The 22,438-nt window shown below is 44.8% G+C and overlaps 1 protein-coding gene across 3 annotated transcripts in view; it reads left to right on the top strand.

Annotated features, from left to right (window-relative positions):
* LOC141085522 (transient receptor potential cation channel subfamily M member 4-like) overlaps window positions 1-22,438 on the top strand; it is a 174,660-nt gene that overhangs the window by 55,492 nt on the left and 96,730 nt on the right. For all 3 annotated transcript variants that reach the window (XM_073570942.1, XM_073570943.1, XM_073570944.1), the window contains exons 2-4: window positions 8,880-8,947; window positions 14,314-14,491; window positions 18,102-18,282. In XM_073570942.1, coding sequence (XP_073427043.1) covers window positions 8,880-8,947; window positions 14,314-14,491; window positions 18,102-18,282 — 427 coding nt within the window. The remainder of the gene's footprint in view (window positions 1-8,879; window positions 8,948-14,313; window positions 14,492-18,101; window positions 18,283-22,438) is intronic.

Genomic DNA, 22,438 nt, shown 5'->3' with positions numbered 1-22,438 from the left:
TTAGATACTTGTCAGTGATCCCTATGTATCAGGCTGAGACTTGTTGAAATTTTTCTTTGAAGAATTCCTCACCTATCTGCAGTGAGGACCCCTCCCTTCTATTCAGATACAGCTGTTTACTGTACAAGAGAAGCTCTTAACCCCCAATCGGGGACAGACTAGGACTGGAAAACACTAACATTTGAAAGCACACGCCTTCACCCCCCCATCCCAAATTTTACTGCAACACCAAAATTACAAATATTGCTATGACCACATAATAGCACCGCATAATGATGAAATAATGAATTTTAGAGTGTTGGCAATAAAAAAAAAACTCCCTCTTGCTGCTCACCTGTCCTGTCAATCCATTTATTAACTTATTCAATGCAAATTGAATTTTATGGTCAAATTTGAGTATACTGTTGGATTGTAATTTTGGCAGATTTGTGTATCACTAGAAGAATACCTAATATTTAATGATCCCAAATGGCTATTCTCTATTAAAGGGGACTTTTGCAGATTCCATCTCCGCATGTATAATTTCTGATTGCTTTATTCTTTACAGAACTTATTGATTGGTGAAGGTTTGACTTCTGTGCACTGCAGTGATCGGCAGAATGGTGAACATTTATTTCTGCTAGACTGGAGTGGCCATATTGTGCACGCTTGATCTCCGCTCCATTCGTTCCCTATGTGGCTGTCGAGTGCTGCGCTTGGCTTTTTCCAGGAGCCCCATAGAGAATGAATCCAACCCATTGCTCCATTTTCAAATGGGCACAAAAATGACCCATCAGGAATTAAAATTCCTCATTCTGCCAAGCAAGTCATGTCTCAGCAGTCAGACCCCCATTTATCAGCAATTTATCTCCAATCCTTTGGATAGATCGCAAAGCGGTTGTCCATTGAAAACAAGTTAAGAAAAGACGTTTATGTGAGAGCATGTGTAGGGAAGGTGGACTGACGTACAGACCTGTCTGTAGAAGAAGGGTGGAGGTGTAGTGTATAGAAGGTGGACTGTTGTAGTAAAAGGGGGGGAAACAGCTGGAGATAGGAAGGAGGGCTGTAGTATTGGATTTTGACCATTAGAGGGCAATGGAGAGCTGTGAGGTTAGGACTGAACGACAGCCATTGGCTAAGAAAACCGTTGAGTCATGGTGGGTGGGGTTATCAGTACGTGAGGGAGATAAAAGGCTGAGAGAAGGCTCTGGAGAGTCCAGTCAGTGAAGAGAGCACAGAAGACAAGAAGTACATCTGAGGAGAGAGGAAAGAAAGGAAGCTTTTGAGAGGACTGACAGTTGTGACTGTTACGGGGGGTGGCCCTGACAGGATTAGCCGCAGAGACAGCAGAGGCCACAGATGGAGAGCAAAGAGAGGCCGCAGACAGAGACAGTCTGGGGTACCACTAAACCGAACGGACTCGGACTGGTGAAATGCTGTGGTGGTAGGCCTAGGGCAACCACGGTGAAGGAGCCGCGAGAGATGTCCATTTGCCAACGAAAGAAAGTGAAGGTACCTGGGCCTGTGTACGAAGTCAGGCAGCTACTGTGTGTGGCTGAGGGGATTGTCGAGCAGCTGCTGTGTGCGGCTGTGGAGATTGTCGGGCAGCTGCTGTGTGACGCTGCGGAGATTAGCGTGCAATTGCTGTGAGGTGCTGTGGGTCCGTGGAAAGACTATCAATAAAGAAGACCTGTTGAACACATTCCTGTCTCTGTCTCGAGTTTGTCTGTGTCCAGTAACGGACCACCCCTCTGTCAGTTACCCTACCTACATTTGGTGTAGTCGGCAGGATCTCTGCCGCAAATACAACATCTTCAGCGGTAAACCTGCCTTGCAGATTCAAAGGACCCAAGCTGAACGGGTTGAAGATCTTTTCCTGTGGATTACAAAATGGACTGAATTGCTGGATTTCTATAGGTGGATCTGGAGTGAAAAAAGGCCTTTGCAAAAATGGCTGTGGCGATTTGGCGCCAAAACGAAGCGCAGGAGTTTGCAACCACCTTGGACTACCAGGAACAGCTGGTAGAGGAGATGTTGCCAACCGTCCGTGCAGAGTCATTGGGCCTGGAGACTGGCCCTGCCGGCCGGCGGGGTGAAGAACATCGGCTGCTGGAGGAACTGCGGGATGGACTGTCAGGTGCTGGGGAAGGTGAGCGTTACTCCGGCTCAGCCGGCGGCACCGCAGGCAGATCCAGCCCCCATGCCCCATGTATAAGACACCGGCGCCCGGCCTCCCCGCCTGACCTCCCGTTCTTCAGCGACCCCAGCCCCGGATGACTTTGCGGCTCCTGTCAGCGATCCTGAGCCGCCCCACCCGGCGACACCTCGTTCCGTGTCGCCGGCGCGGAACCGACCTGTGGCCGCCCCTGCCACACTCCATTTTCCGGCGGCGGCCTATTCATCGGGGCCTGCCGCCATTTCAGCCCCTGCTGCGGCCTTCTTGCCGGAGCCCACGGCCGACTTGATGCCTGCTGCGGCCTGCTCCGCGGCCTATCCGCCGATGCCCGTGGCCGCCTCTGTCCAGTCCGTGACTCTGGTTGCGGCCTGCTCCCCAATGTCTGCGGCCGCCTCTGCCCTGTTCTTGACCCTGACTGTGGCCCGCCCACTGGACTCTGCGGCCTACACCGGACCCTCCGCCTGGGTTGCGGAGTTTATTGAACAGAAGGAGGTCAAAGAGCGGGAGGTGTGGACACTGCTACACGAGAAGGGAGAGGCAGCCACGACTACCCCTCAATCATATGGGCAGCTTGTACATACTAACACCACAAAAGGCTATGGGATAATACGAGACCTTGCCACCGGCCACAAAGACTACCTTAATGTGACTCACATCAGACATGGACGGGCTCTGCAGGAGGGAGACCCGGTCTCCTATTACAACGAATACTGCCCTGCGGCTACTATGCGGTAGCAGTCATCACCTACCCTGAGGGGTATGAGCCTCCATAGAAAGAGACAAGGACTCCTGGGTCTTGGGCATCAGGGACACTCGAGGCCCAGAACATTTCAAGCATCCCAGGGACTTCACTGCTGTGGAGTTCCCTACTAATTGGCAAAACATCGGCCACCAGGAGGTGGCCCGGAGTATCCTGCTAAATGGACTGGCGGGACTGTCGTGAACCGTTCCACGATCTGGGGACAGTTTGAAGTCCTCAATTGGGTAATAAGTGCCCACTCTTGGTGTAGCGGGGATGCATACGGGGGGAGTGCTCTCCTCAAAGGAAGGGGGAGCACTAGTGTCTTTGTTTGTTTTAAAAAAAAAAAAATAAAAAAAAATAAAAGCTTTGCATAATGATACTGGTAGATATAGGTAACAAAACTAGTGAGTAATTTAAGTATTGTATGGTACTTAATGTAGAATGTTGCAAAGAAGAGGGTAAATGTTGTACCCATCAAAAAGTAATGTATGTCGAAGCTATGTGTAATATATGTATAGTGAGTTTGAAATGTTATTTAAAAAAAAAAAAAATGTTCAACAGGTCCCGGGTACGAGGTGTGACGAAGACGCCGACCATGACTATTTAGAATTGATGGAACAGAGAGTGAAAAAAACAAAACACAGTAGTCCCTAAGTCAGGTCCCCGGTACCACGTACACCCCAGGAGATATGAGAGATGTTACAGAAGGGGAGAAAAGTGGGAGGTAGGCTTCCGTAGAGTAGTCTGGATGGACCTAACCCAACCTGAAGGAATTGCCATGTGGCGACAAAAGAGTGGGTAAAGCTTCAGTATGTCAGAGGTAGGAGGCAAGATTGTCGAGGACGACAATGGATAAAGGAAGGGATAGTGTTGGGAAGGTGGACTTACGTATGGACCTGTCTTTAGAAAAAGGGCGGAGGTGTAGTGTATAGAAGGTGGACTGTTGTAGTAAAAGGGGGGAAACAGCTGGAGATAGGAAGGAGGGCTGTAGTATTGGATTTTGACCATTAGAGGGCAATGGAGAGCTGTGAGGTTAGGACTGAACAACAGCCATTGGCTAAGAAAACCGTTGAATCATGGTGGGTGGGGTTACCAGTACGTGAGGGAGATAAAAGGCTGAGAGAAGGTTCTGGAGAGTCCAGTCAGCGAAGAGAGCACAGGAGACAAGAAGTACGTATGAGGAGAGAGGAAAGAAAGGAAGCTCTTGAGAGGACTGACAGCTGATGGTTACTGGGGGGTGGCCCTGACAGGATTTGCCGCAGACAGACAGCAGAGGCCACAGACAGACACAGCCTGGGGTACCACGAAACCGAACGGACGCGGACTGGTGAAACACTGTGGTGGTAGGCCTAGGGCAACCACGGTGAAGGAGCCGCGAGAGATGTCCACTTGCCAACGAAAGAAAGTGAAGGTACCCGGGCCTGTGTACGAAGTCAGGCAGCTACTGTGTGTGGCTGAGGAGATTGTCGGGCAGCTGCTGTGTGCGGCTGTAAAGATTGACAAGCAGCTGCTGTGTGCGGCTGAGGAGATTGTCGGGCAGCTGCTGTGTGAGGCTGCGGAGATAAACGTGCAATTGCTGTGAGGTGCTGTGGGTCGTGGAAAGACGATCAATAAAGAAGACCTGTTGAACACGTTCCTGTCTGTCTCGAGTCTGTCTGCGGCCAGTAACGGACCACCCCCCTGTCAGTTACCCTACCTGCACATGTGGAGAGGTTGATAGGTTATGCAGGGAAATGGAGAATCGAAGGTGCTTCTGTTTGTAGGAGGAGTTCCGATTTGTGTTTTGAAATGTAGAAAACAATTACAGCAAACTTATAAGAAAAAAAAGTTTTTGTATTCACTGTAATTTCGATCCAGCACTCGGGGTACAAAAAAAAATGTATTCACATACCAATAAAATGGAACATATTATAATTAGAACTAAAAAAAAGCAAACAAAATAAACACTTTTGACCTGTATAAGTCTTCATCAGGTGCTGGGCTAAATGGTGAGGCACGTATAAAGGAAGGACAATAAAGACGTTCTTGCTTTTATTTAGGTCAGATGTCGTAGATGGTTGTTGAGTAGAGGCTGGTTCATTAAAGTGATTTGCAGATGCTTATTTTGGAATCTAGAGTAACTTATTGGTTTTACGTTTGGATGAGGACCTACATCCTGCAAGAACACGTCGTATTAAAGTGCTGCCTAGTAATACCTGAACAGGAGTAGGGAAGTTGGTGAGAACGTAGTTCATAGCACCTCTGGATGAGACTTATAATACTCCATGATGGTTTACGTTTCTGTCCAGGTTTTTTTTGGTATGTTTTTATCATTTAACTATATCAATCCATTAAAAAGGTACTTATTGAACTGTCTGGTTACAGCAGCCATTAATGACAGTTTGAAATTCGAACTGCTGAGTTTGAATTCAAATTGCGGGCAGTAGGTGACCTTACATGTCATGGAGTAGGGTCAGGACTAGAGGGGTTTTCCCTTATCATGCATAAAGCATAATAAGTCCTTGGGCCTCTAGTCAAATATTAGCATATATAATATACACACTATTGTATTCCACAGCGCTGTACAGACATCACCATCACTGTCCCCATTGGGGCTCACAATCTAGATTCCCTATCAGTATGTCTTTGGAGTGTGGGAGGAAACTGGAGGGACATGGAGGAAACCCACAGAAACACGGGGAGAACATGCAAACTCCTTAGTGGGATTTGAACCCAGGACCCCAGTGCTGCAAAACCACAGGGCTAACCACTGAGCCACCATGCTACTCTTTAATAGGCAAAGTGCAGAAATGCTGAAATTCCTAATTTGCCAGCCTGATCAGTAGCACTATACGTGCGCCCATCAGAATGTTGCAATCGCCATGTATCCTATGCTCAACCAACACCCTTGGGTGTAAGGCTTTAGCTGATCCCAATAAAAATGTACATTTTTATATGCTCCCTTGTCAGACACGTGTTTGTGTAATGCTTTACCCAACCTGCGGGGTGCTGCAGGGATATTGGAAACTTGCAATCAGATTGGAGCTGACTTTTTTTTTTTTTTTTTTGATGGTGGTGGTCTTAGCCACACTACACTCTATATAATGCATCGAAATTGGATTTTCCAGATTATCCAATGCAGACGTACCATTTAAATGTACATTACTGTTACAGTATGTTCTTCAGTTACCAGTGTTTTGTTTCCAGGGTGATCACCACGTTGCTTTCGAGGGATGCAGTTAGTTGCGTGAGAATAGGAATCAGTCCATACCCCCTGAGGGTTAGTCATGTATTCCCTGGATCAGTGACTAAGCACCGCGGAAAGCTGGAAAACCAGTCCTGCAAGCAGTTACTCAGAGACTGGAAATAATCCTAAATGTCTCATTTTCAGCCTTTGCACTTCCAGCTCTGCATTATTAGCTGCCAGAAGATTGCAGCATTGCCACATACAGGCGTCTTGGCATTCCCAGAGTAATCCTGCCCTATTGTTTGTATGTATGTACTGCACTGTATCCACAACATACAGTTTAAGGTGTATATACCAAGTGTCATTTACAAATTGGCACCTTTTCTGTTTATCCATAACTAGCTGAAGAGCCCGGCGCTGCCCGGGCATAGTAACTAATTATGGTAAGTTATAACAAATTTTAATGAAAATATAATATATATCTATCCCCGCCCACTCCGCATAGCCACATTCACTATAATATCCCACATCCCGTCAGCCATAGCTACCGGTCTACTAATATCCCACATCATCCCATCAGCCAGAGCTACCGGACTACTGATATCCCACATCATCCCGTCACAGCCACCGGACTATCCCACATCGTCCCATCAGCCAGAGCCACCGGACTACTAATATCCCACATCATCCCGTCACAGCCGCTGGACTACTACCCCTAATATCCCACATCATCCCGTCAACCGTAGCCACCGGACTACTCCCCCTAATATCCCACATCATCCCATTAGCCTGGGGTCAGAACCAGAGCACTGAGTGGAACGGTCCTAACTTCCATACCGGGGATCCCTTTAAGAGAGGCCTGGCGTCAGAACCAGAGCGCTGAGTGGATTTGCCCTGACTTCAATACCAATGATCTTTTTAATAGAAGCCAGAGGTGAGAATCAGTGCTGAGGGATTTACCCTAACTTCCATACTGGGGATCCCTTTAAGAGAGGCCTGGGGTCAGTACCAAAGCGCAGAGTGGATTTGCCCTCACTTCCATACCGGGGATCCCTTTAAGAGGGGCCTGGGATCAGAATCAGAGCGCTGAGTGGATTTGACCTGTTTTGCATACCAATGATCCTTTTAATAGAATCCTGGGGTCAGATTCAGAGCGCTAAGGGATTTGCCCCAACTTCCATACTGGAGATCCCTTTAAGAGGGGCCTGGGGTCATAAACAGAGTGCTTAGTGAAATTGCCCTAACTTCCATACCAATGATCCCTTTAAGAGGGAAGATGTGCCTATTGGATGGAGGAGGTGTGATGTGTATATGGGTACGGGAGAGGGGGATTCATTCCTGTCGTGCTCTCTGCTCCTTTCTGGGGGTAGACAATGGCTGGGAGCTTATGTTCCTGGGGATGCTAGATTTTTCCCACCATGTCAGTGTCTGCTGAGGTGTTGTCAAGTGGGAAAACTTGCTCATTGCAACCAATCACAGCTCACCTTCTTTTAACCAGCTCTGATGAAATGAGAGATGCTTAGTGACTGCTTGCAAGGAAAACTGTTGTTCATAGCAACCAATCACAGCTCAGCTTCTTTTAAACAGCTCTGGTGAAATGAAAGATGCTTTGTGATTGGTTGGTGATACACATACGTACACACACACACACACACACACACACACACATTCATTTTTATATATATATATAGAGATTATTAATGCTTTGCTTCACCCTGAGCAAAGGTTCAGTTGGCTGGCATAGCCCATTATTTTAGTTACCCTCCCTTTTATTTATGTCAGTTTATTTATGATCTATATAAGCTGTATTACCACTAGATCAAATATACCTATGAGTCAGTCAATTTGTGCTCAAAGTACTTTCATTTTAAGAGAACCCATCAGCCAGAACAAGGCTGATCGAACACTACTCTGAGGGAACACTAATATTCATCAAACATGCATCTCCCAAGCTAAAAACCTTCAGATTTAAAGGGTGGGTAGAATCTAAAACTAAGGCTGATATAGGTCAGGTCTAGGGTCCCATCAGAGAGAGGTCGCCTTGTCATGACTGGTGGGCTGTACCGAGTACCTTCATCTATGAACCATCTCTCTCCCATCTAAAAATCACAAAATAAAGCAGCACTAATTAACAATAAAGTGCGATTGGAAGCCTCAGGTCACAGATCTCTGGACGGACCCTAAACACACAAAAGACATGAACAGCCAGCAGTGCCTTATTATGGTGCAAAAGGTAATTATTTATTCTGTGCCAAAGAATACAATGTTTTGAGTCTCTCGCTTGAACCTTGAAAAACCTGGGGAAAAAGCTAAAATATTGTATACTTTTGGAACCATTTTGTAAGAACCAAAGATAAGGATCAGACAGGTTATGATGACCCTTTCCCCCATATTCTCCATGCAGTTCTCTCTGTATAGAATACCTGGGGAGGGGTGATAGATCAGACTTGCAGGACATGGTGCAGGATCTATTATTTTACAAGCACATTTGGAATTAATGTTTACAAAGAATCCGGTTTTTCGTCGTAAAATGTGAAACTGTTTGCAAAGGGTGAGGCTCCTGAAAGTCAGTGCCGCGACCCGTCACACCTCTTCATCAAACGAGTGACTCATATTGATGGACACGAGAGACTGCAACCTTTGAATTAGGTTCCTGATAAGTTCCTTCATTCTGCACATCATCAATTTTATTATTTAATCAACCTGGCAACTTTATTTTATTTTTCTAAGACAATCATAAAATATATAACTGAATTAGCAATATCTCATTTCTGTTTTTATTTATTTATTTATTTATTTATTTTCCCCATCTACAGAGCTGGATCCCCAAATTATTCAAAAAGAAAACATGTACCACATATATAGAAGAGAACAGACCTGGCCGGTACGTTACTTCTTACCTGTTTTGCTTTTTTATGTTGTATATTATGTATTTACTGCTATAATGGTATATACATAGCCTCGCACAGATCAAAGGGGTAATGTCAGAAATGCAGGTAATAACCTGTTGGCAAAGTAAGTGATAACTTGGGGTCCGCACTATCTCCAAAATTAACCAGAGAAGTTTCTAGGTTTTAATAAAGTACCCCCTTTGTCTCCACGGTGAAATGGTGACCCCCTTTGTCTCCACGGTGAAATGGTGACCCCCCTTTGTCTCCACGGTGAAATGGTGACCCCCCCTTTGTCTCCACGGTGAAATGGTGACCCCCCTTTGTCTCCACGGTGAAATGGTGACCCCCTTTTGTCTCCACGGTGAAATGGTGACCCCCTTTGTCTCCACGGTGAAATGGTGACCCCCCCTTTGTCTCCACGGTGAAATGGTGACCCCCCCCTTTGTCTCCACGGTGAAATGGTGACCCCCCCCTTTGTCTCCACGGTGAAATGGTGACCCCCCCCTTTGTCTCCACGGTGAAATGGTGACCCCCCCCTTTGTCTCCACGGTGAAATGGTGACCCCCCTTTGTCTCCACGGTGAAATGGTGACCCCCCTTTGTACCTCCACGTTGAAATAGTGACCCCCCCCCTTTGTGCCTCCACGTTGAGTGACCCCCTTTGTCTCCACGGTGAAATAGTGACCCCATTTGTGCCTCCACGTTGAGTGACCCCCTTTGTGCCTGCACGTTGAAATAGTGACCCCCCCACCTTTGTGCCTCCACGTTGAGTGACCCCCTTTGTCTCCACGGTGAAATGGTGACCCCCCCCATTTGTGCCTCCACATTGAGTGACCCCCTTTGTGCCTGCACGTTGAAATAGTGACCCCCCCCCCACCTTTGTGCCTCCACGTAGTGATCCTCTTTGTCTCCACGGTGAAATAGTGACCCCCATTTGTGCCTCCACATATATTTAGATAGAACCCCTTGTGCCTTAGAGGCTCCCATACCCGCCTAAGGCTCTGTTCACACGACCTCTTTCAAACTCAGACGAACCCTCCAAGTTTTTCAATCATTTAAGAAACTGTCTTTTTTTTTTTTTTTTTTTCCCCCTAAAATGTCTTTTTGTTTCCTGAGAGGTTTTGTCCAGTGCCCTTTAAAGGGTTGTCATGTGGTTTTTGTGACGTCTTTTTTCACTGTCCTTTTCCTTTTTTCTATTTTTTTTTTCACTCCACTGCATAATGGAAAACGCTAGCAGTTTTTTCAGCCAAGACTATTGCAAAATGCTATAAAAAATTATGTCCAGGCATCTTTTGAAACTTTCTTTTTGAATAGTATTGCAGAAATCTCCAGAAAAATGAAAGCAGCAAGTAATTTTCACCTATAATTACTTGTGTTCATTCTCTTTGATTGATGAGCTGATGTCAGTCCTCAGGGTGCTGCGTGACAACCTCTGTCGTGCCTATGGCTCTTGGCTTTGTCACTGCTGCTGCTGAAGAACCTCTTCATAAATAGACGAGGAACTCTGTATTTAAGCCAGATAGTAGCTGGCAGAGGAGAATGCAATTCTGTAAAAGTGATATGTGAAAAACTGCTGTCATAGAAAGAGATAAAAAGTAGCACGGCTCATTTGTGACGTCAGAATGTGAACATTCTACAAATATTTACACTAGTTATTCAAGGTTATACAAGAGAAGAGCTGCTTGTATAAGACTCTCTACATTTTGTTTAAACCACTGCACAAAAGAGAAGTGTGAAAACTTTTGCAATAAACTTGTAAAAAGTAACTTGCAAAAAGTTCAGTGGATTGTAAACATATGTATGGCTGCGAGTAACAAGGTAAAAAAATTGTCTTAAAGTTCAATCTTGGGTTATGCAAGTCCCCATATAGAAGCCAAAAATTAGAAGCAGCACACCAGTTAAGGTGAAAAAATAGTGCTAATTAATAGCCCAAAATGGGCTAGAATTTATATTTTTATAGGGTCTCCATTTCTAAAACCTGAGGGTGTTTGCAGACGCTGCGGAATCCGCTGCGGACTAATCCGCACAGATTTTGCAAAAACCGCAGATAAACCGCAGGTCAAAAGACCTGCGGATTATCTGCGGTTTTGCCTGCGGTTTGGTCCTGCGGATTCACCATCTCCACAATGGTGAAGATAGGAACCCGCTGCGGATTCCGCAGAAAGAATTGACATGTCAATTCTTTCTGCGGTTTCAAAACCGCAGCAAATCCGCGCGGATTTTTCCGCAACGTCTACACAGCGTGTTTTTTTTTTTTTTTTTTTTTTTTACCATTCATTTGAATGGTACTGTACACCGCAGCTAAAACTGCTGCGGGTCCGCAGCGGCCAAAACCGCTGCAGAATCCGCAGCGTGTGCACATACCCTTAAAGCTTATTTATCTGGCCTCTGTTATGCCTATATAGCAACCCACTCTGAAAGGATAGGTTATACACTAAAAAACTGCAACGGACTCTGCCGGTTCCTGTACAGATACTAGAGATCCTCGCTGCAGTCCCTAGTGGTGTCTGCGGGTGCAGAACTAGACGTAACCACAGACTTAGAAGATGGCAATTGGGACCTTACCTGCCTAAAAGGCTGGCAAGTTGCTCTACGCTCCTCCTAAAGAACTGTAGGGCAGAGCAGAATGTGAATTACCTGCAGGAGAAGTGTGCATAACAAAGGAAAGATATCAGAGTGAGTAAAGTAAATAATAAAATACACGGCTCAGTGGTTAGTACTGCAGCCTTGCCACGCTGGAGTCCTTGGTTTAAATCCCACCAAGGACAACATCTGCAAGGAGCTTGTATGTTCTCCCCGTGTTTGCGTGGGTTTCCTCTGGGTACTCCGATTTCCTCCCACATTCCAAAGACATATGTGGTGCCCCCAGGAGTATGGTCACCACAGTGGCATTACCTTCCTCCTAGGGAGGGTGATGTCATACTTGGAAGCAATAAAGGGTCTCTTTGTCAGGTAAATGCAACACACAGCACGGTTCCCACTCCAGGCCAGCAGAGGGAGCTCTGAACCATACTGGGGGAGGAGCTGCTCTCTGGGGGCCGGGAAGGGGAAGTTAGTTCTGTGGAGAGGGAAAAGAGTGCAGACGTGGAGAGAGGAGCTGGAGGATTGAGTAGAATTCAGGCTCACTTCCAGCTGTAAGCGCATGAGCCGCAGTCCAGAATCCGAGGGTTGTATGGATGTTGATGGTCCTGCAGCAGAAACCGGAGGAACGAGAAGCTGTAAATGCTCTGTTCACAACTAAGACTCGGAGGCACAGCAGTAACGTGTGTGAGCCAGAAGAGATAGAAGGCTACGGCTGCCTGCCATATGAAGGGCATTCTAAAGCAAGCAAGGGGGACTTCAGTGTAACTCAGTACTGCAAGTACCTCAGATAAGCACTAGGAAGGAGACTACACAACCCATCTGCATAGAGAGATTCCTAAGTTGCTTCCAGGCTACTCAAATCCTGTTCCATCTGTAATCTGGATCCTGGACTGCACTTACAAAGCAAAGTAAAGGTAACGGAAACTGCACCCTGTTGTGTCATTGCCTACTTCCTGAAACCCCTTCAGCACTGCTACATCTCTGTGCCTAACACTACACCCTCTTCCTCAACACCTATTACTACTGCCCTGGGACTACAGCTCTACCTGTGGGGAGCTTCAACATCATTACTGCACCACACCATCTGTCCCAGAGAAGCTACCCTGCAGCGCTGGTCAAACTGACCAGGAACCACAGGTGGCGTCACGAATCATCTCAATAACTTTATCCCCATCACTCTACCCCTTTTACATTGACTGCCTGAGGCCACGGACCGGGTCACTGCCACTGTGACATCTCCCATTGAAATCAACGGGCCCGGCACCGAGTACCCTACTGCCTCTGGGGCGGGTCACATACTTATAGGGAATTTAGATTGTGAGCCCCATCGGGGACAGCAATGATAATGTGTGTAAAACTGTAAAGCACTGCAGAATGTTAGCGTTACATTAATAAAGATTATTATTATTTATACCAAACAAAGAATAAAGAAAGTACTGTTAACAAATATACTGCCTAGTTACTAAAGAGAAACAGAAAAGAGGTGCAAAGAAACAGCAAGGTGAAAATCCTTAGCTGGAATTTCACAGACTGACTCCAAACATCAATACAATTTCAGAACATCCAAATGAATCTATCGCCAGCAGGAAACCTCTGCAAGGCGACAGAATTTAAGCTACATCCAAAAGGTGATAGGCATACAAATGAAAACACCTGTGTTATACTAAACAGACTGCAGCCAGAATAGTAGAACCCAAACACCCAAAGAAAAGGTGTCTGCTGTAGCTCTGCAGAAAGAAGTCAACCACAAAACACTCAAGGGCTGTCATGCTTAAGGGATCGAATCCAGGAGCATGACAGCCTCTACATCCCACAGTTTTCCCTAGACCAAAATCCCACACAAATGAGCAACCTGCATAGTGGGAGCCCAAAGTTATATCCACTCAGCTATATGAGATTGTCAGCTCATATTTGGGCATAATTTTTATGGGTGTAGGTCACATCTGGCTCCGTAAAGGACCCAATGGCTCTACTGTCCTATTAGAAGACACCATTAATAAAGATGGAACATGATTAGAGGTAGCCCCACTACAGATTTTTGTATTGGGAAGCAATGGCTTTAGGTTCGGCTTCGATCATATATTGATCCTTTTGAAATTTTCTTTTTTTTTTTTTTAAATGCATATTTTCGACTAAAAATTTTTTTTACTGGATTTTATTAAGTGTTGCATTATTTGGCTTTTACAAGTTTTTTTTTTTTTTTTTTTTTTTCCTTCCCACCCACTTAGATGATTTATGACTAGAGTTCAGTCGCCGAATCTGAATTATTGGTACCCTATTTGTGCCGAGTTTATGATTAGCGATCGATTCTGAACATATTAGGTCATTTCTACTCCCATTGACTCCAATGACATTTGACAATATTGCAAATAATACAATGTTCGTCTCCGATCATAGTCGGAACCGAATTTTGAAAAATTCGGTCAACTCTATTTATGACCACATTAAAAGCTGAGAGGAGCTCAGAAAAAGTCAGATAAAAGCGTTAAAAACTCTCTTGGCAAAGGGAGCTCACTGACAGATTCTCAGTTAACTCATTCTGGCAGCCAGCAACAGATAGTATAGCAGAGGCTATAGAAGACAAATGGTGCAAAAGCTTTTATGAAATCTAATTGTAAATATGATTTTTAGCCCCAAATATACTTAAGGCAGACCAATCAGAATCCAGAGAGCTAATAATATTATGGCTGAATCTTTAATAGTGTTATGTGCGCATATATATTTTATACTATATTACTTCTGTAGAAATGTGAATAAATGTTTGTTCTGTCATTCAGACAGGGCCAGTTCTGTCAGTGTGGACTGCCCAAACAAAATCATGGGTCTGTGGCTATGGAAGACAATTTTGGAGCAGCCATTGTAAGCACCTGGAACTCAAAGGAGCACACGACCGAAGAGCCCACCGATGCCTATGGAGAGATAGAGTTTGTAGGCGCTGGGAAGAAGCTCAGCAAGGTGAGAACTACAGAGCGTGTCTACGCTACTAATAATCTCCAGCTGATAAAACACTGATTTTAGTGAAATAGCAACAAACGGCTCAGTAAGTGACAAATCGCTGGAATCAGTGTCTCTTCCACTACATCATGTTGCTACCAGATTACATATCAAAAACCTGCTGGCAGATTCCCTTTAAAAGGTAGAAGGGTGATATCAGGAAATGTTGAAATGATAAAATAATCATTACTGCTTTATCCATTTTTCTTCCGATCCAGTCTCACTGGTCGTGTAGTGCTGACCTTATGTCCATCATTGACATGACTGCTGCAGCCAATCACTGACGTCAGTGGACAGACCAATGCTAGGCTAGCGGTCTAGTGAATGTTGGATATGTAGAACCGGTGGGAACTCGCAGAGCAGTGGTAATGGGTTTAATAGGTATAATGGTTATTTTATTATTTTGACACCTTATGGACACCCCTTATTAAAGGTAAAGATCGGCTGGTACGTAATTATCTTTGTTCCCATAGACTTTTTGCATTGAGAACGATTATAAAAACTTGGTATTAATGTGTTTTACATTGTTACAAGGTCAGCGCCACAATGTCTTGATGCAGAATGGGACCTTAAAGTTCTCCGCCCTAGGTAAAAGCTAGACTGACATTAGTATAGTGTTATATGCCACCTTTAAAACTGGTAAAGGGGGATTGTCCACTTCTCAAAGAAGCCTCTCTCATTTACTATGTATGCCTTATGTAATATTATAACAGCCTGTTCTCCCTCTGGTGATGGCACCATTCCAGCAATGTTAGTTCTGGGTGTCCTGGTGCTTATATGATTTTATGTCACATAATCCCTGCAGCCAATCGTCAGCCGCTTTACTCACTTTGGACGAAAATGACATCCGGAGGAAGGGGTTAATGGTGAACACAATCATTAAGGGTGGTTTCACATTAGCGTTTCAGGGCGCAGCGACGGCCTGCGCACGGCCGCCACTAAGCCCCGCCCCCTGCCGCGCCTCCTCCGGTAGCTATCTTTATCACATCTTTATCACATCTTTATCACGCAGTATGCGTTTGGCGGCGCATGCTTCCTTTTGACGGTGCGCCGACCAGCGCCAAACGCAACCTGTTGCAATTTGGTTGCGCTCGGCGCACCGTCAAAAGGATGCATGCGCCGCCAAACGCATACTGCGCACGGCCTGCATCCCCAGTGATAAAGATAGGGGACGCATGCAGCGTCATTCGCCCGTAGGTGGAGCTACCGGAGGAGGCACGGCAGGGGCGGGGCTTAGCGGTGGCCGTGCGCAGGCCGTTGCTGCGCCCTGAAACGCTAATGTGAAACCACCCTTACTGATTGATGTTTAGGCATTAAAATTGTAGATATTTTAAGTACTTCTTTGCACGTACCCAGCAAAACCTGAGAGAGCCTCAGGAGTGACCTGAAATGGATGCAGGCAGCACGATGTCTATTTTGTAATCCTGTTGTCTATGGACTCTTTAGAAAACCATATTTTTGTGAATTCTGCAATTATACTCCTACTTTTATAAATTGTTATGTTGATGTTGGATGAAGCTTTTGTTTACCTGTAAACCTTCCATTTTTCACGTTTGGAGCAGAGGCTGTTCCTTCCCTCGCTACATTGTCAGCTATTTTTAGTCTTGTCACACGTTGTTTATTCAGCATTCGCCATTCAAAGCAGGTCGCTGGTCGGGCTCCATGTCTGGGCAACAAGTAAATGCTTCTCTGTACAGTTGTGGGTTTTGTGAAAGGACACTATGCAAATTCCTCGGTGTCAGAGTATACATTACTCAAACATTTCTGCAAACATCATTTCAGCTTTCACTTCCAAAATCCTCTTCTAGAGCCTCACGCCATGCAATGCGATGGCTTCGCCCCACATGTCACCTGCAGCATTTTGAACATTAGCAGTGATTGAAGTGAAATGTTGGGTATGAAATCCATTGTCCTTGTTGGATGTCATCTTGCTAAAGAGATAAAATTGCAAAGAGTAAAACAACAAACTCTTCAATTTACCTTTCAATCTTGCTCTTAAGAACAGAAGGATTTTTAATTCTATAGTTTACAGCTCCTAAACAAGGAGATTGTGTTACAAGCTCTTTTCTTTAGACCTCGCAAGCACTGGATCTTGCCAGTTTCAGTCTTTTGCTCCTGCTGTGTTGCAGAGGTAACGTTGCCTCTGCCAGCAGCATCAGAAAAGATAGTTTCCTGAACAGCATACATGTGAAAAACCCTTTTAACTAATTTGCCTTTTTAGTTTTATTTGATGTATTGTAGGAAAAAAATCTCCATACTGTACAGAAACAGTACTGTTATATCTGTTACTCTTAGAAGTCTCTACTTAGACATTTGTGTAGTATAATTAGCTGATGAATGTGGGCTGTGGATCTGATTTGCTGATCAACCAAAAGTGGGCTGAAATTGGTGATTGCAGTAACTGATAATTTGTTTAGCAGGAATTTCTGGTGTCTTGAGATGGAACTAAGAAGCACAGACCAGGAAAGGTCCAGATTAGGCAGGCTGACTGCGGTCCTTATACGAACACTGATCGGCTATCCTCAAGCCAATCGGCAGTTGTTTAATGGTCTGTTTAGACTGGCCGACCAGAATTTGATATGCACAGAACAATCATTTACACGATCATTCTGTGGGCCTAGAGTGTCATCGTTATCGGCCGCACATCACCTGTTTACACAGGATAATGTGCTGCACAGAACTTTGATTTTATAGGGTTATTCCTATCTTTGTGAATAGGTTTTTATTGGATAGTACTTGGAAATATAACATTTTGCACGTTTCTGTTTATTAAAATTTTCAGCCTTTCTTGAGATTTTAACACTTTTTTTGTTTAAAGCTCATTGCCTTAGTGGCCGACCACAGTGCTTACAAGATTTTTTTTCTATTGAGTTTTTGTAAGTACTGTTTTGAAGCTGGCCGGTATCACTGGCGCACTCTGTTGCCTCCTAATCTCTACCGGTTTCATTGCAGTGCTTACAAGCTAGACAGCAGCGGTGGTCGGTCTCCCAGGCAACGAGTTGTATTTGTATACAAAAGAAAAATGTCAATATCTCAACAATGGCTACAAATTTTATTAAGTAGTAAAGTGCTTGTAGTTACAAGCACAATCCAGCAATATACTGTAAATTTATGGAGATGGGACTATCCCTTTTAATGACAGCATGAATGATCCAACCATCTGAAAAACTCTTGTTCCCAATAATCAGCCCATCTAAATGAGCTTTGCGTCAGAACAGGCGCTGTGGGGGATTAAGGGTGAGTATTCCTTTTTTTTTTTTAAATTGTAAAGATAATTTCAATCCTCCACCCAACCTTATGTCGGGTAACCATGTAAAAAAAAAATTAACTAAAATAAAAATGGCATTAAAAATGAACAAAATTACCCTGCTTCTTGATGGTTTCCAGATGACAATATTTTAAAAACTAAAAAAAAAATTGGTAATGGCCATCTGAAGCATACGGTGACACCGCTCATTATGTTAAAGCTCTATAATTAGAAATAATTCAGAGGTTTTTTCACATTGGACTCAATTATTGCATTTTTGAAGTTTACTTTAATCTTTCATTTTATTTATCTATTTTTTTACAGTTTATTCGCTTATCAAATGAGACCGACCCCTCTATTGTATACAACCTTATTACTCATAATTGGAAGATCCCACCACCAAATCTGGTGGTGTCTGTAGTGGGAGGAGATGGAGACTTCAAAATAAAGACCTGGCTAAAGGATATTCTGAGGAAGGGATTGGTCAAGGCCGCGCAAAGCACAGGTCTGAGGTTAACGAGTCTTACATCGGAATAATGATTTGATATGTTCTGCTCAGGCAGAGTTGGGAAGCCCCCAATTTACGTTAGACTAATGTCTGATGAGCCCACCGATATTGGTGAGATTAGTCAACAATTTAATATGTATGAGCGTTTCCTGTTTCTGCCAAGTGTTGCTGTGTGACGGGAGTCAGGAGACATAGCGACTGTCCTATCTAATGTTTCTTTCTATGCTTTTTAGTGTGGTTTTCTCTTTTCCCATGTGCCTTTCTGTTCTATACCTCCTTTTTTCAATACCTCTTTATTTTTCTTTGCTCCCTTTTTTTCCCACCCTTTTTCCTTGTTTTTGTCTTCTTTATTTTTCTTTTTCTTCTTTGTTTTTCTTTTTCGTCTTCGTTTTACTTTTTCATTTTTCTTCTTTCTTCTGATGTCATTATTCAGGGGAGGAAACTTTTAGGCTGTGTGCACACGTAGCGATTTTTAAGCGTTTTTGCCACGATTTTCGGCGCAAAAACGCTGCGAAAACGCTTAAAAATTGTGTACAGAACGCCCCCCATGCATTCCTATGGTATTCCGCACATGCTGTGCTAATGCTGCGCTTTTTTCCGCGGCGGAATCGCATCGCGGAAAAAATCGTAGCATGCTCATTCTTTTGTGCGGAATCGCAAAGAATTGCCGCGATTCCGCACCCATAGGAATGCATGAGAATCGCTTTACTTCCCGCATGTGGCTATGCCCACCATGCGGGAAGTTAAGCGTCTCATGTGCAGTTGGTACCCACGGTGTGGAGGAGAGGAGACTGTCCTCCAGGCCCTGGGTACCATACCCCTGTAAAAAAAAAAGAATAAAAAATCGGGGTATATTTACCTTCCGGTGTCCCGCACTGCATTCCCGGCCTAGCGTTCCCAGTAATGCCTTGCGGCAAGGCCCTGTAATGATGTAGTCTTGCGTGACTCTAGCGGTCTCGCGAGATCGCTATAGCAACGCGAGACTACGTCATCACAGGTCTCGCAAGGCATTACTGGGAACGCTGAGGCCTGGGAATGCAGCGCGGGACGCCGGAAGGTAAATATACCCCGATTATTTTTATTTTTATTTTTTTTAGCATTTTAACATCCTATCTTTTACTATTGATGCCGCATAGGCGGCCTCAATAGTAAAAACCTGGTCACACTTGTCAATCTGTCAATCACTTTCCAAGCGATGCTTCAAATCGCTTGGAAAGTGCTTGAATAACGCACGCGAAAATCGCGGCAAAATCGCGATCATAATCGCTGTGAAATCGCGCGGAAAAAAACGTGCGATTTCTGGGAAGGAGTCCGGTTTTTAGTGAGCGTTTTAAAACGCTACGTGTGCACATAGCCTTAAACTCTATTAATGATACTTCTATCATCTTCAAGTGTTTACAGGAAACATAACTAGATCTTGTCTTCTGATAATAACCTGCATATAATGGTTATGGTGGGTTTGTGCCATTCATTAATTACTGGAGGGGGATTTGTTGTAGAACTATTGTTCTGTCCTCACTAAATAAAGCAAAATTCATGTAGCTTATACAGGCAGCTAAACCGCTATACTGGGGTCCAATAAGGAGACTGTAGGTTGAATCTGTGCTTTATTGAACGTGATGGTATATTGGCTCGGTGAAACTACAAACAAAAACATATATGCATACAATCAATACTAGGTTCATCAGGGATTCATATATACATAATACATCATCTGCACTAATAGCTAGCCAGGGGAGAACTAACTAAGCAGGATAATATGAGACAGGATTTGGATACAGGAAACATAAGTACATACCAGCGATGCTGTCACAAGGGGAGAAGAGGAATGAGATGCTTCCTGAATGCAGGCAGATGGAAAATGGTGGCCTGGAGGGAAAATGGGGCTGAACTAACCATAATCCTTTGCAAAAGGCTACCAGGGTGCATTGCAACATTACCAGAATGCACTGTAAACGGAGGGAAATGGAAAGTGAAAGTAAAACACACAATAACACTGCGGTTATGACTCTGGTCACTAGATGGAGCCAGAAAACACTGTAAACATTAACAAGCAGATAATGAGGGATTATTAATTAAATGTCGGAGACAGAACAACTTTAATAAATTAAAATGTTAGTTTATATTAAGTTAGTGAAGTCCATCCAACACAACCTCAATCTATTACAGAGAGAACTATTATATGATGGATGTGTGGTCCTCCACAGCCACCCACACAGACGGACATACATTAGACCTCATCTTCACCTGCCTCTGTTCTCTACCTAATCTCACAACCTCTCCCTTCCCCCTATCTGACCACCATCTATTCATCTTCTCACCTGCCCCCCATATCCAACCACTAGCACGTCCTCGCAGAAACCTCACACACATACACTCAGACTCTCTTCTACCTCTGTCCTCCATATCTTCACTTCACGATACGGACACCGCTACCGCTTTCTACAACGCCACCGTCACATCAGCCATAGACTCGCTCGCCCCTCTCACGCATGGCAAAGTGCGACGAATCAGTAGGCAACCCTGGCACAACAACCTCACCAAAAAACTTTGACACGCATCCAGGGTCGCGGAGCGGCGTTGCAAGAAAACACGCCTGCCAGATGACTTCACTGCTCTCAAACAAGCTACACTTGCCTTCAAATCAGCTCTCACCTCTGCTAAACAGACCTATTTCACAAACCTTGTATCTTCATTATCCCACAACCCAAAACAACTGTTCAGCACATTTAACTCCCTCCTCCGCCCACCACTGTCACTTCCAACCTTTCTGACCTCACATTCAGCGTTTCCCACTCCCACACTACCTCCTCATCCCACCCTCTCTCTGTTGGAGTCCCCCATGGCTCTGTCCTGGGGTCCCTACTTTTTTCCATCTATACTCTTGGCCTAGGACAACTCATAAAGTCCCATGGCTTCCAGTACCACCTGTATTCAGACGACACTCAGATCTACCTCTCTGGCCCAGATGTCACATCTCTGCTGTCCTGAATCCCGGACTGTCTATCAGCCATATCCTCCTTTTTCACCTCTCGCTTCCTAAAACTCAATGTAGACAAAACTGAACTCCTTATCTTACCTCCATCTCACATATCTTCCCTACCCGATCTATCTATTATGGTAAACGGCATCACGCTCTCTCCCGCTCCTGAAATCCGCTTCCTCGGAGTAACTCTTGACTCTGCCCTGTCCTTAAAACCACATGTCCAATCTCTTGCCACCTCCTGTCGCCTCCAACTCAAAAATATTTCCAGAATCCGTCCCTTCCTCAGCCCTCAATCTACTAAAACTCTTGTACATGCCCTCATCATCTCTCACCTTGACTACTGCAACACTCTCCTCTGTGGCCTCCCTGCTAACTCTCTTGCACCACTCCAGTCTGTCCTCAACTCTGCTGCCCGACTAATTCACCTCTCTCCTTGCTACTTCCCTGTCTCTCCCCTCTGCAAATCCCTCCACTGGCTCCCAATTCCCCAATGAATCCAGTTCAAACTGCTAACAATGACCTACAAAGCCATCCATAACCTGTCCCCTCCCTATATCTCTGAACTAATATCCCAAGATCTTCCCTTACGTAACCTTCGATCCTCCCAAGACCACCTACTCTATTCCACACTTATTCGGTCCTCACACAACCGCCTCCAAGATTTCTCCCGAATATCCTCCATCCTCTGGAATTCCATGCCTCAACACGTCCAATTATCCACCACCCTTGGATCCTTCAAATGGAACCTGAAAGCCCATCTTTTCAGGAAAGCCTGCAATAACCATTCTGCCGCTTCACCACCAGAGCTGCTGCACCGACATTCTGTCTCTTCCCCACTATCCCGTAGAATGTAAGTCCGCAAGACAGGGTCCCCTCCCCTCTGTACCAGTCTGTCATTGTAAATTTGTTTACTGTTAATGACATCTATAAATTTGTATGTAACCCCCCCCTTCTCATGTACAGCACCATGGAGTTAATGGTGCTATATAAATAATAATATTAATGGAGGGCCCAACATTCCCTGTGCATTGACAGCCCATAGCGTTAGATGGCTAAATGTAATTTTTCCCCCTGGGGTGCCTGTGAGGAAAGGTAAACACTTTATTACAGGTTTTATTGCAGGTTACAACAGTTTCTTATTGTGCCAGCAGTGAGTGACCCTGTCAT

The sequence above is a fragment of the Dendrobates tinctorius genome, unplaced genomic scaffold (genome assembly GCF_039654945.1).
Source record: "Dendrobates tinctorius isolate UK_male_01 unplaced genomic scaffold, ASM3965494v1 ptg000028l, whole genome shotgun sequence".
Taxonomy (NCBI): domain Eukaryota; kingdom Metazoa; phylum Chordata; class Amphibia; order Anura; family Dendrobatidae; genus Dendrobates; species Dendrobates tinctorius.
Note: the sequence above shows the minus strand (reverse complement) of the source record. Positions and strands in the feature narration are given on the sequence as shown.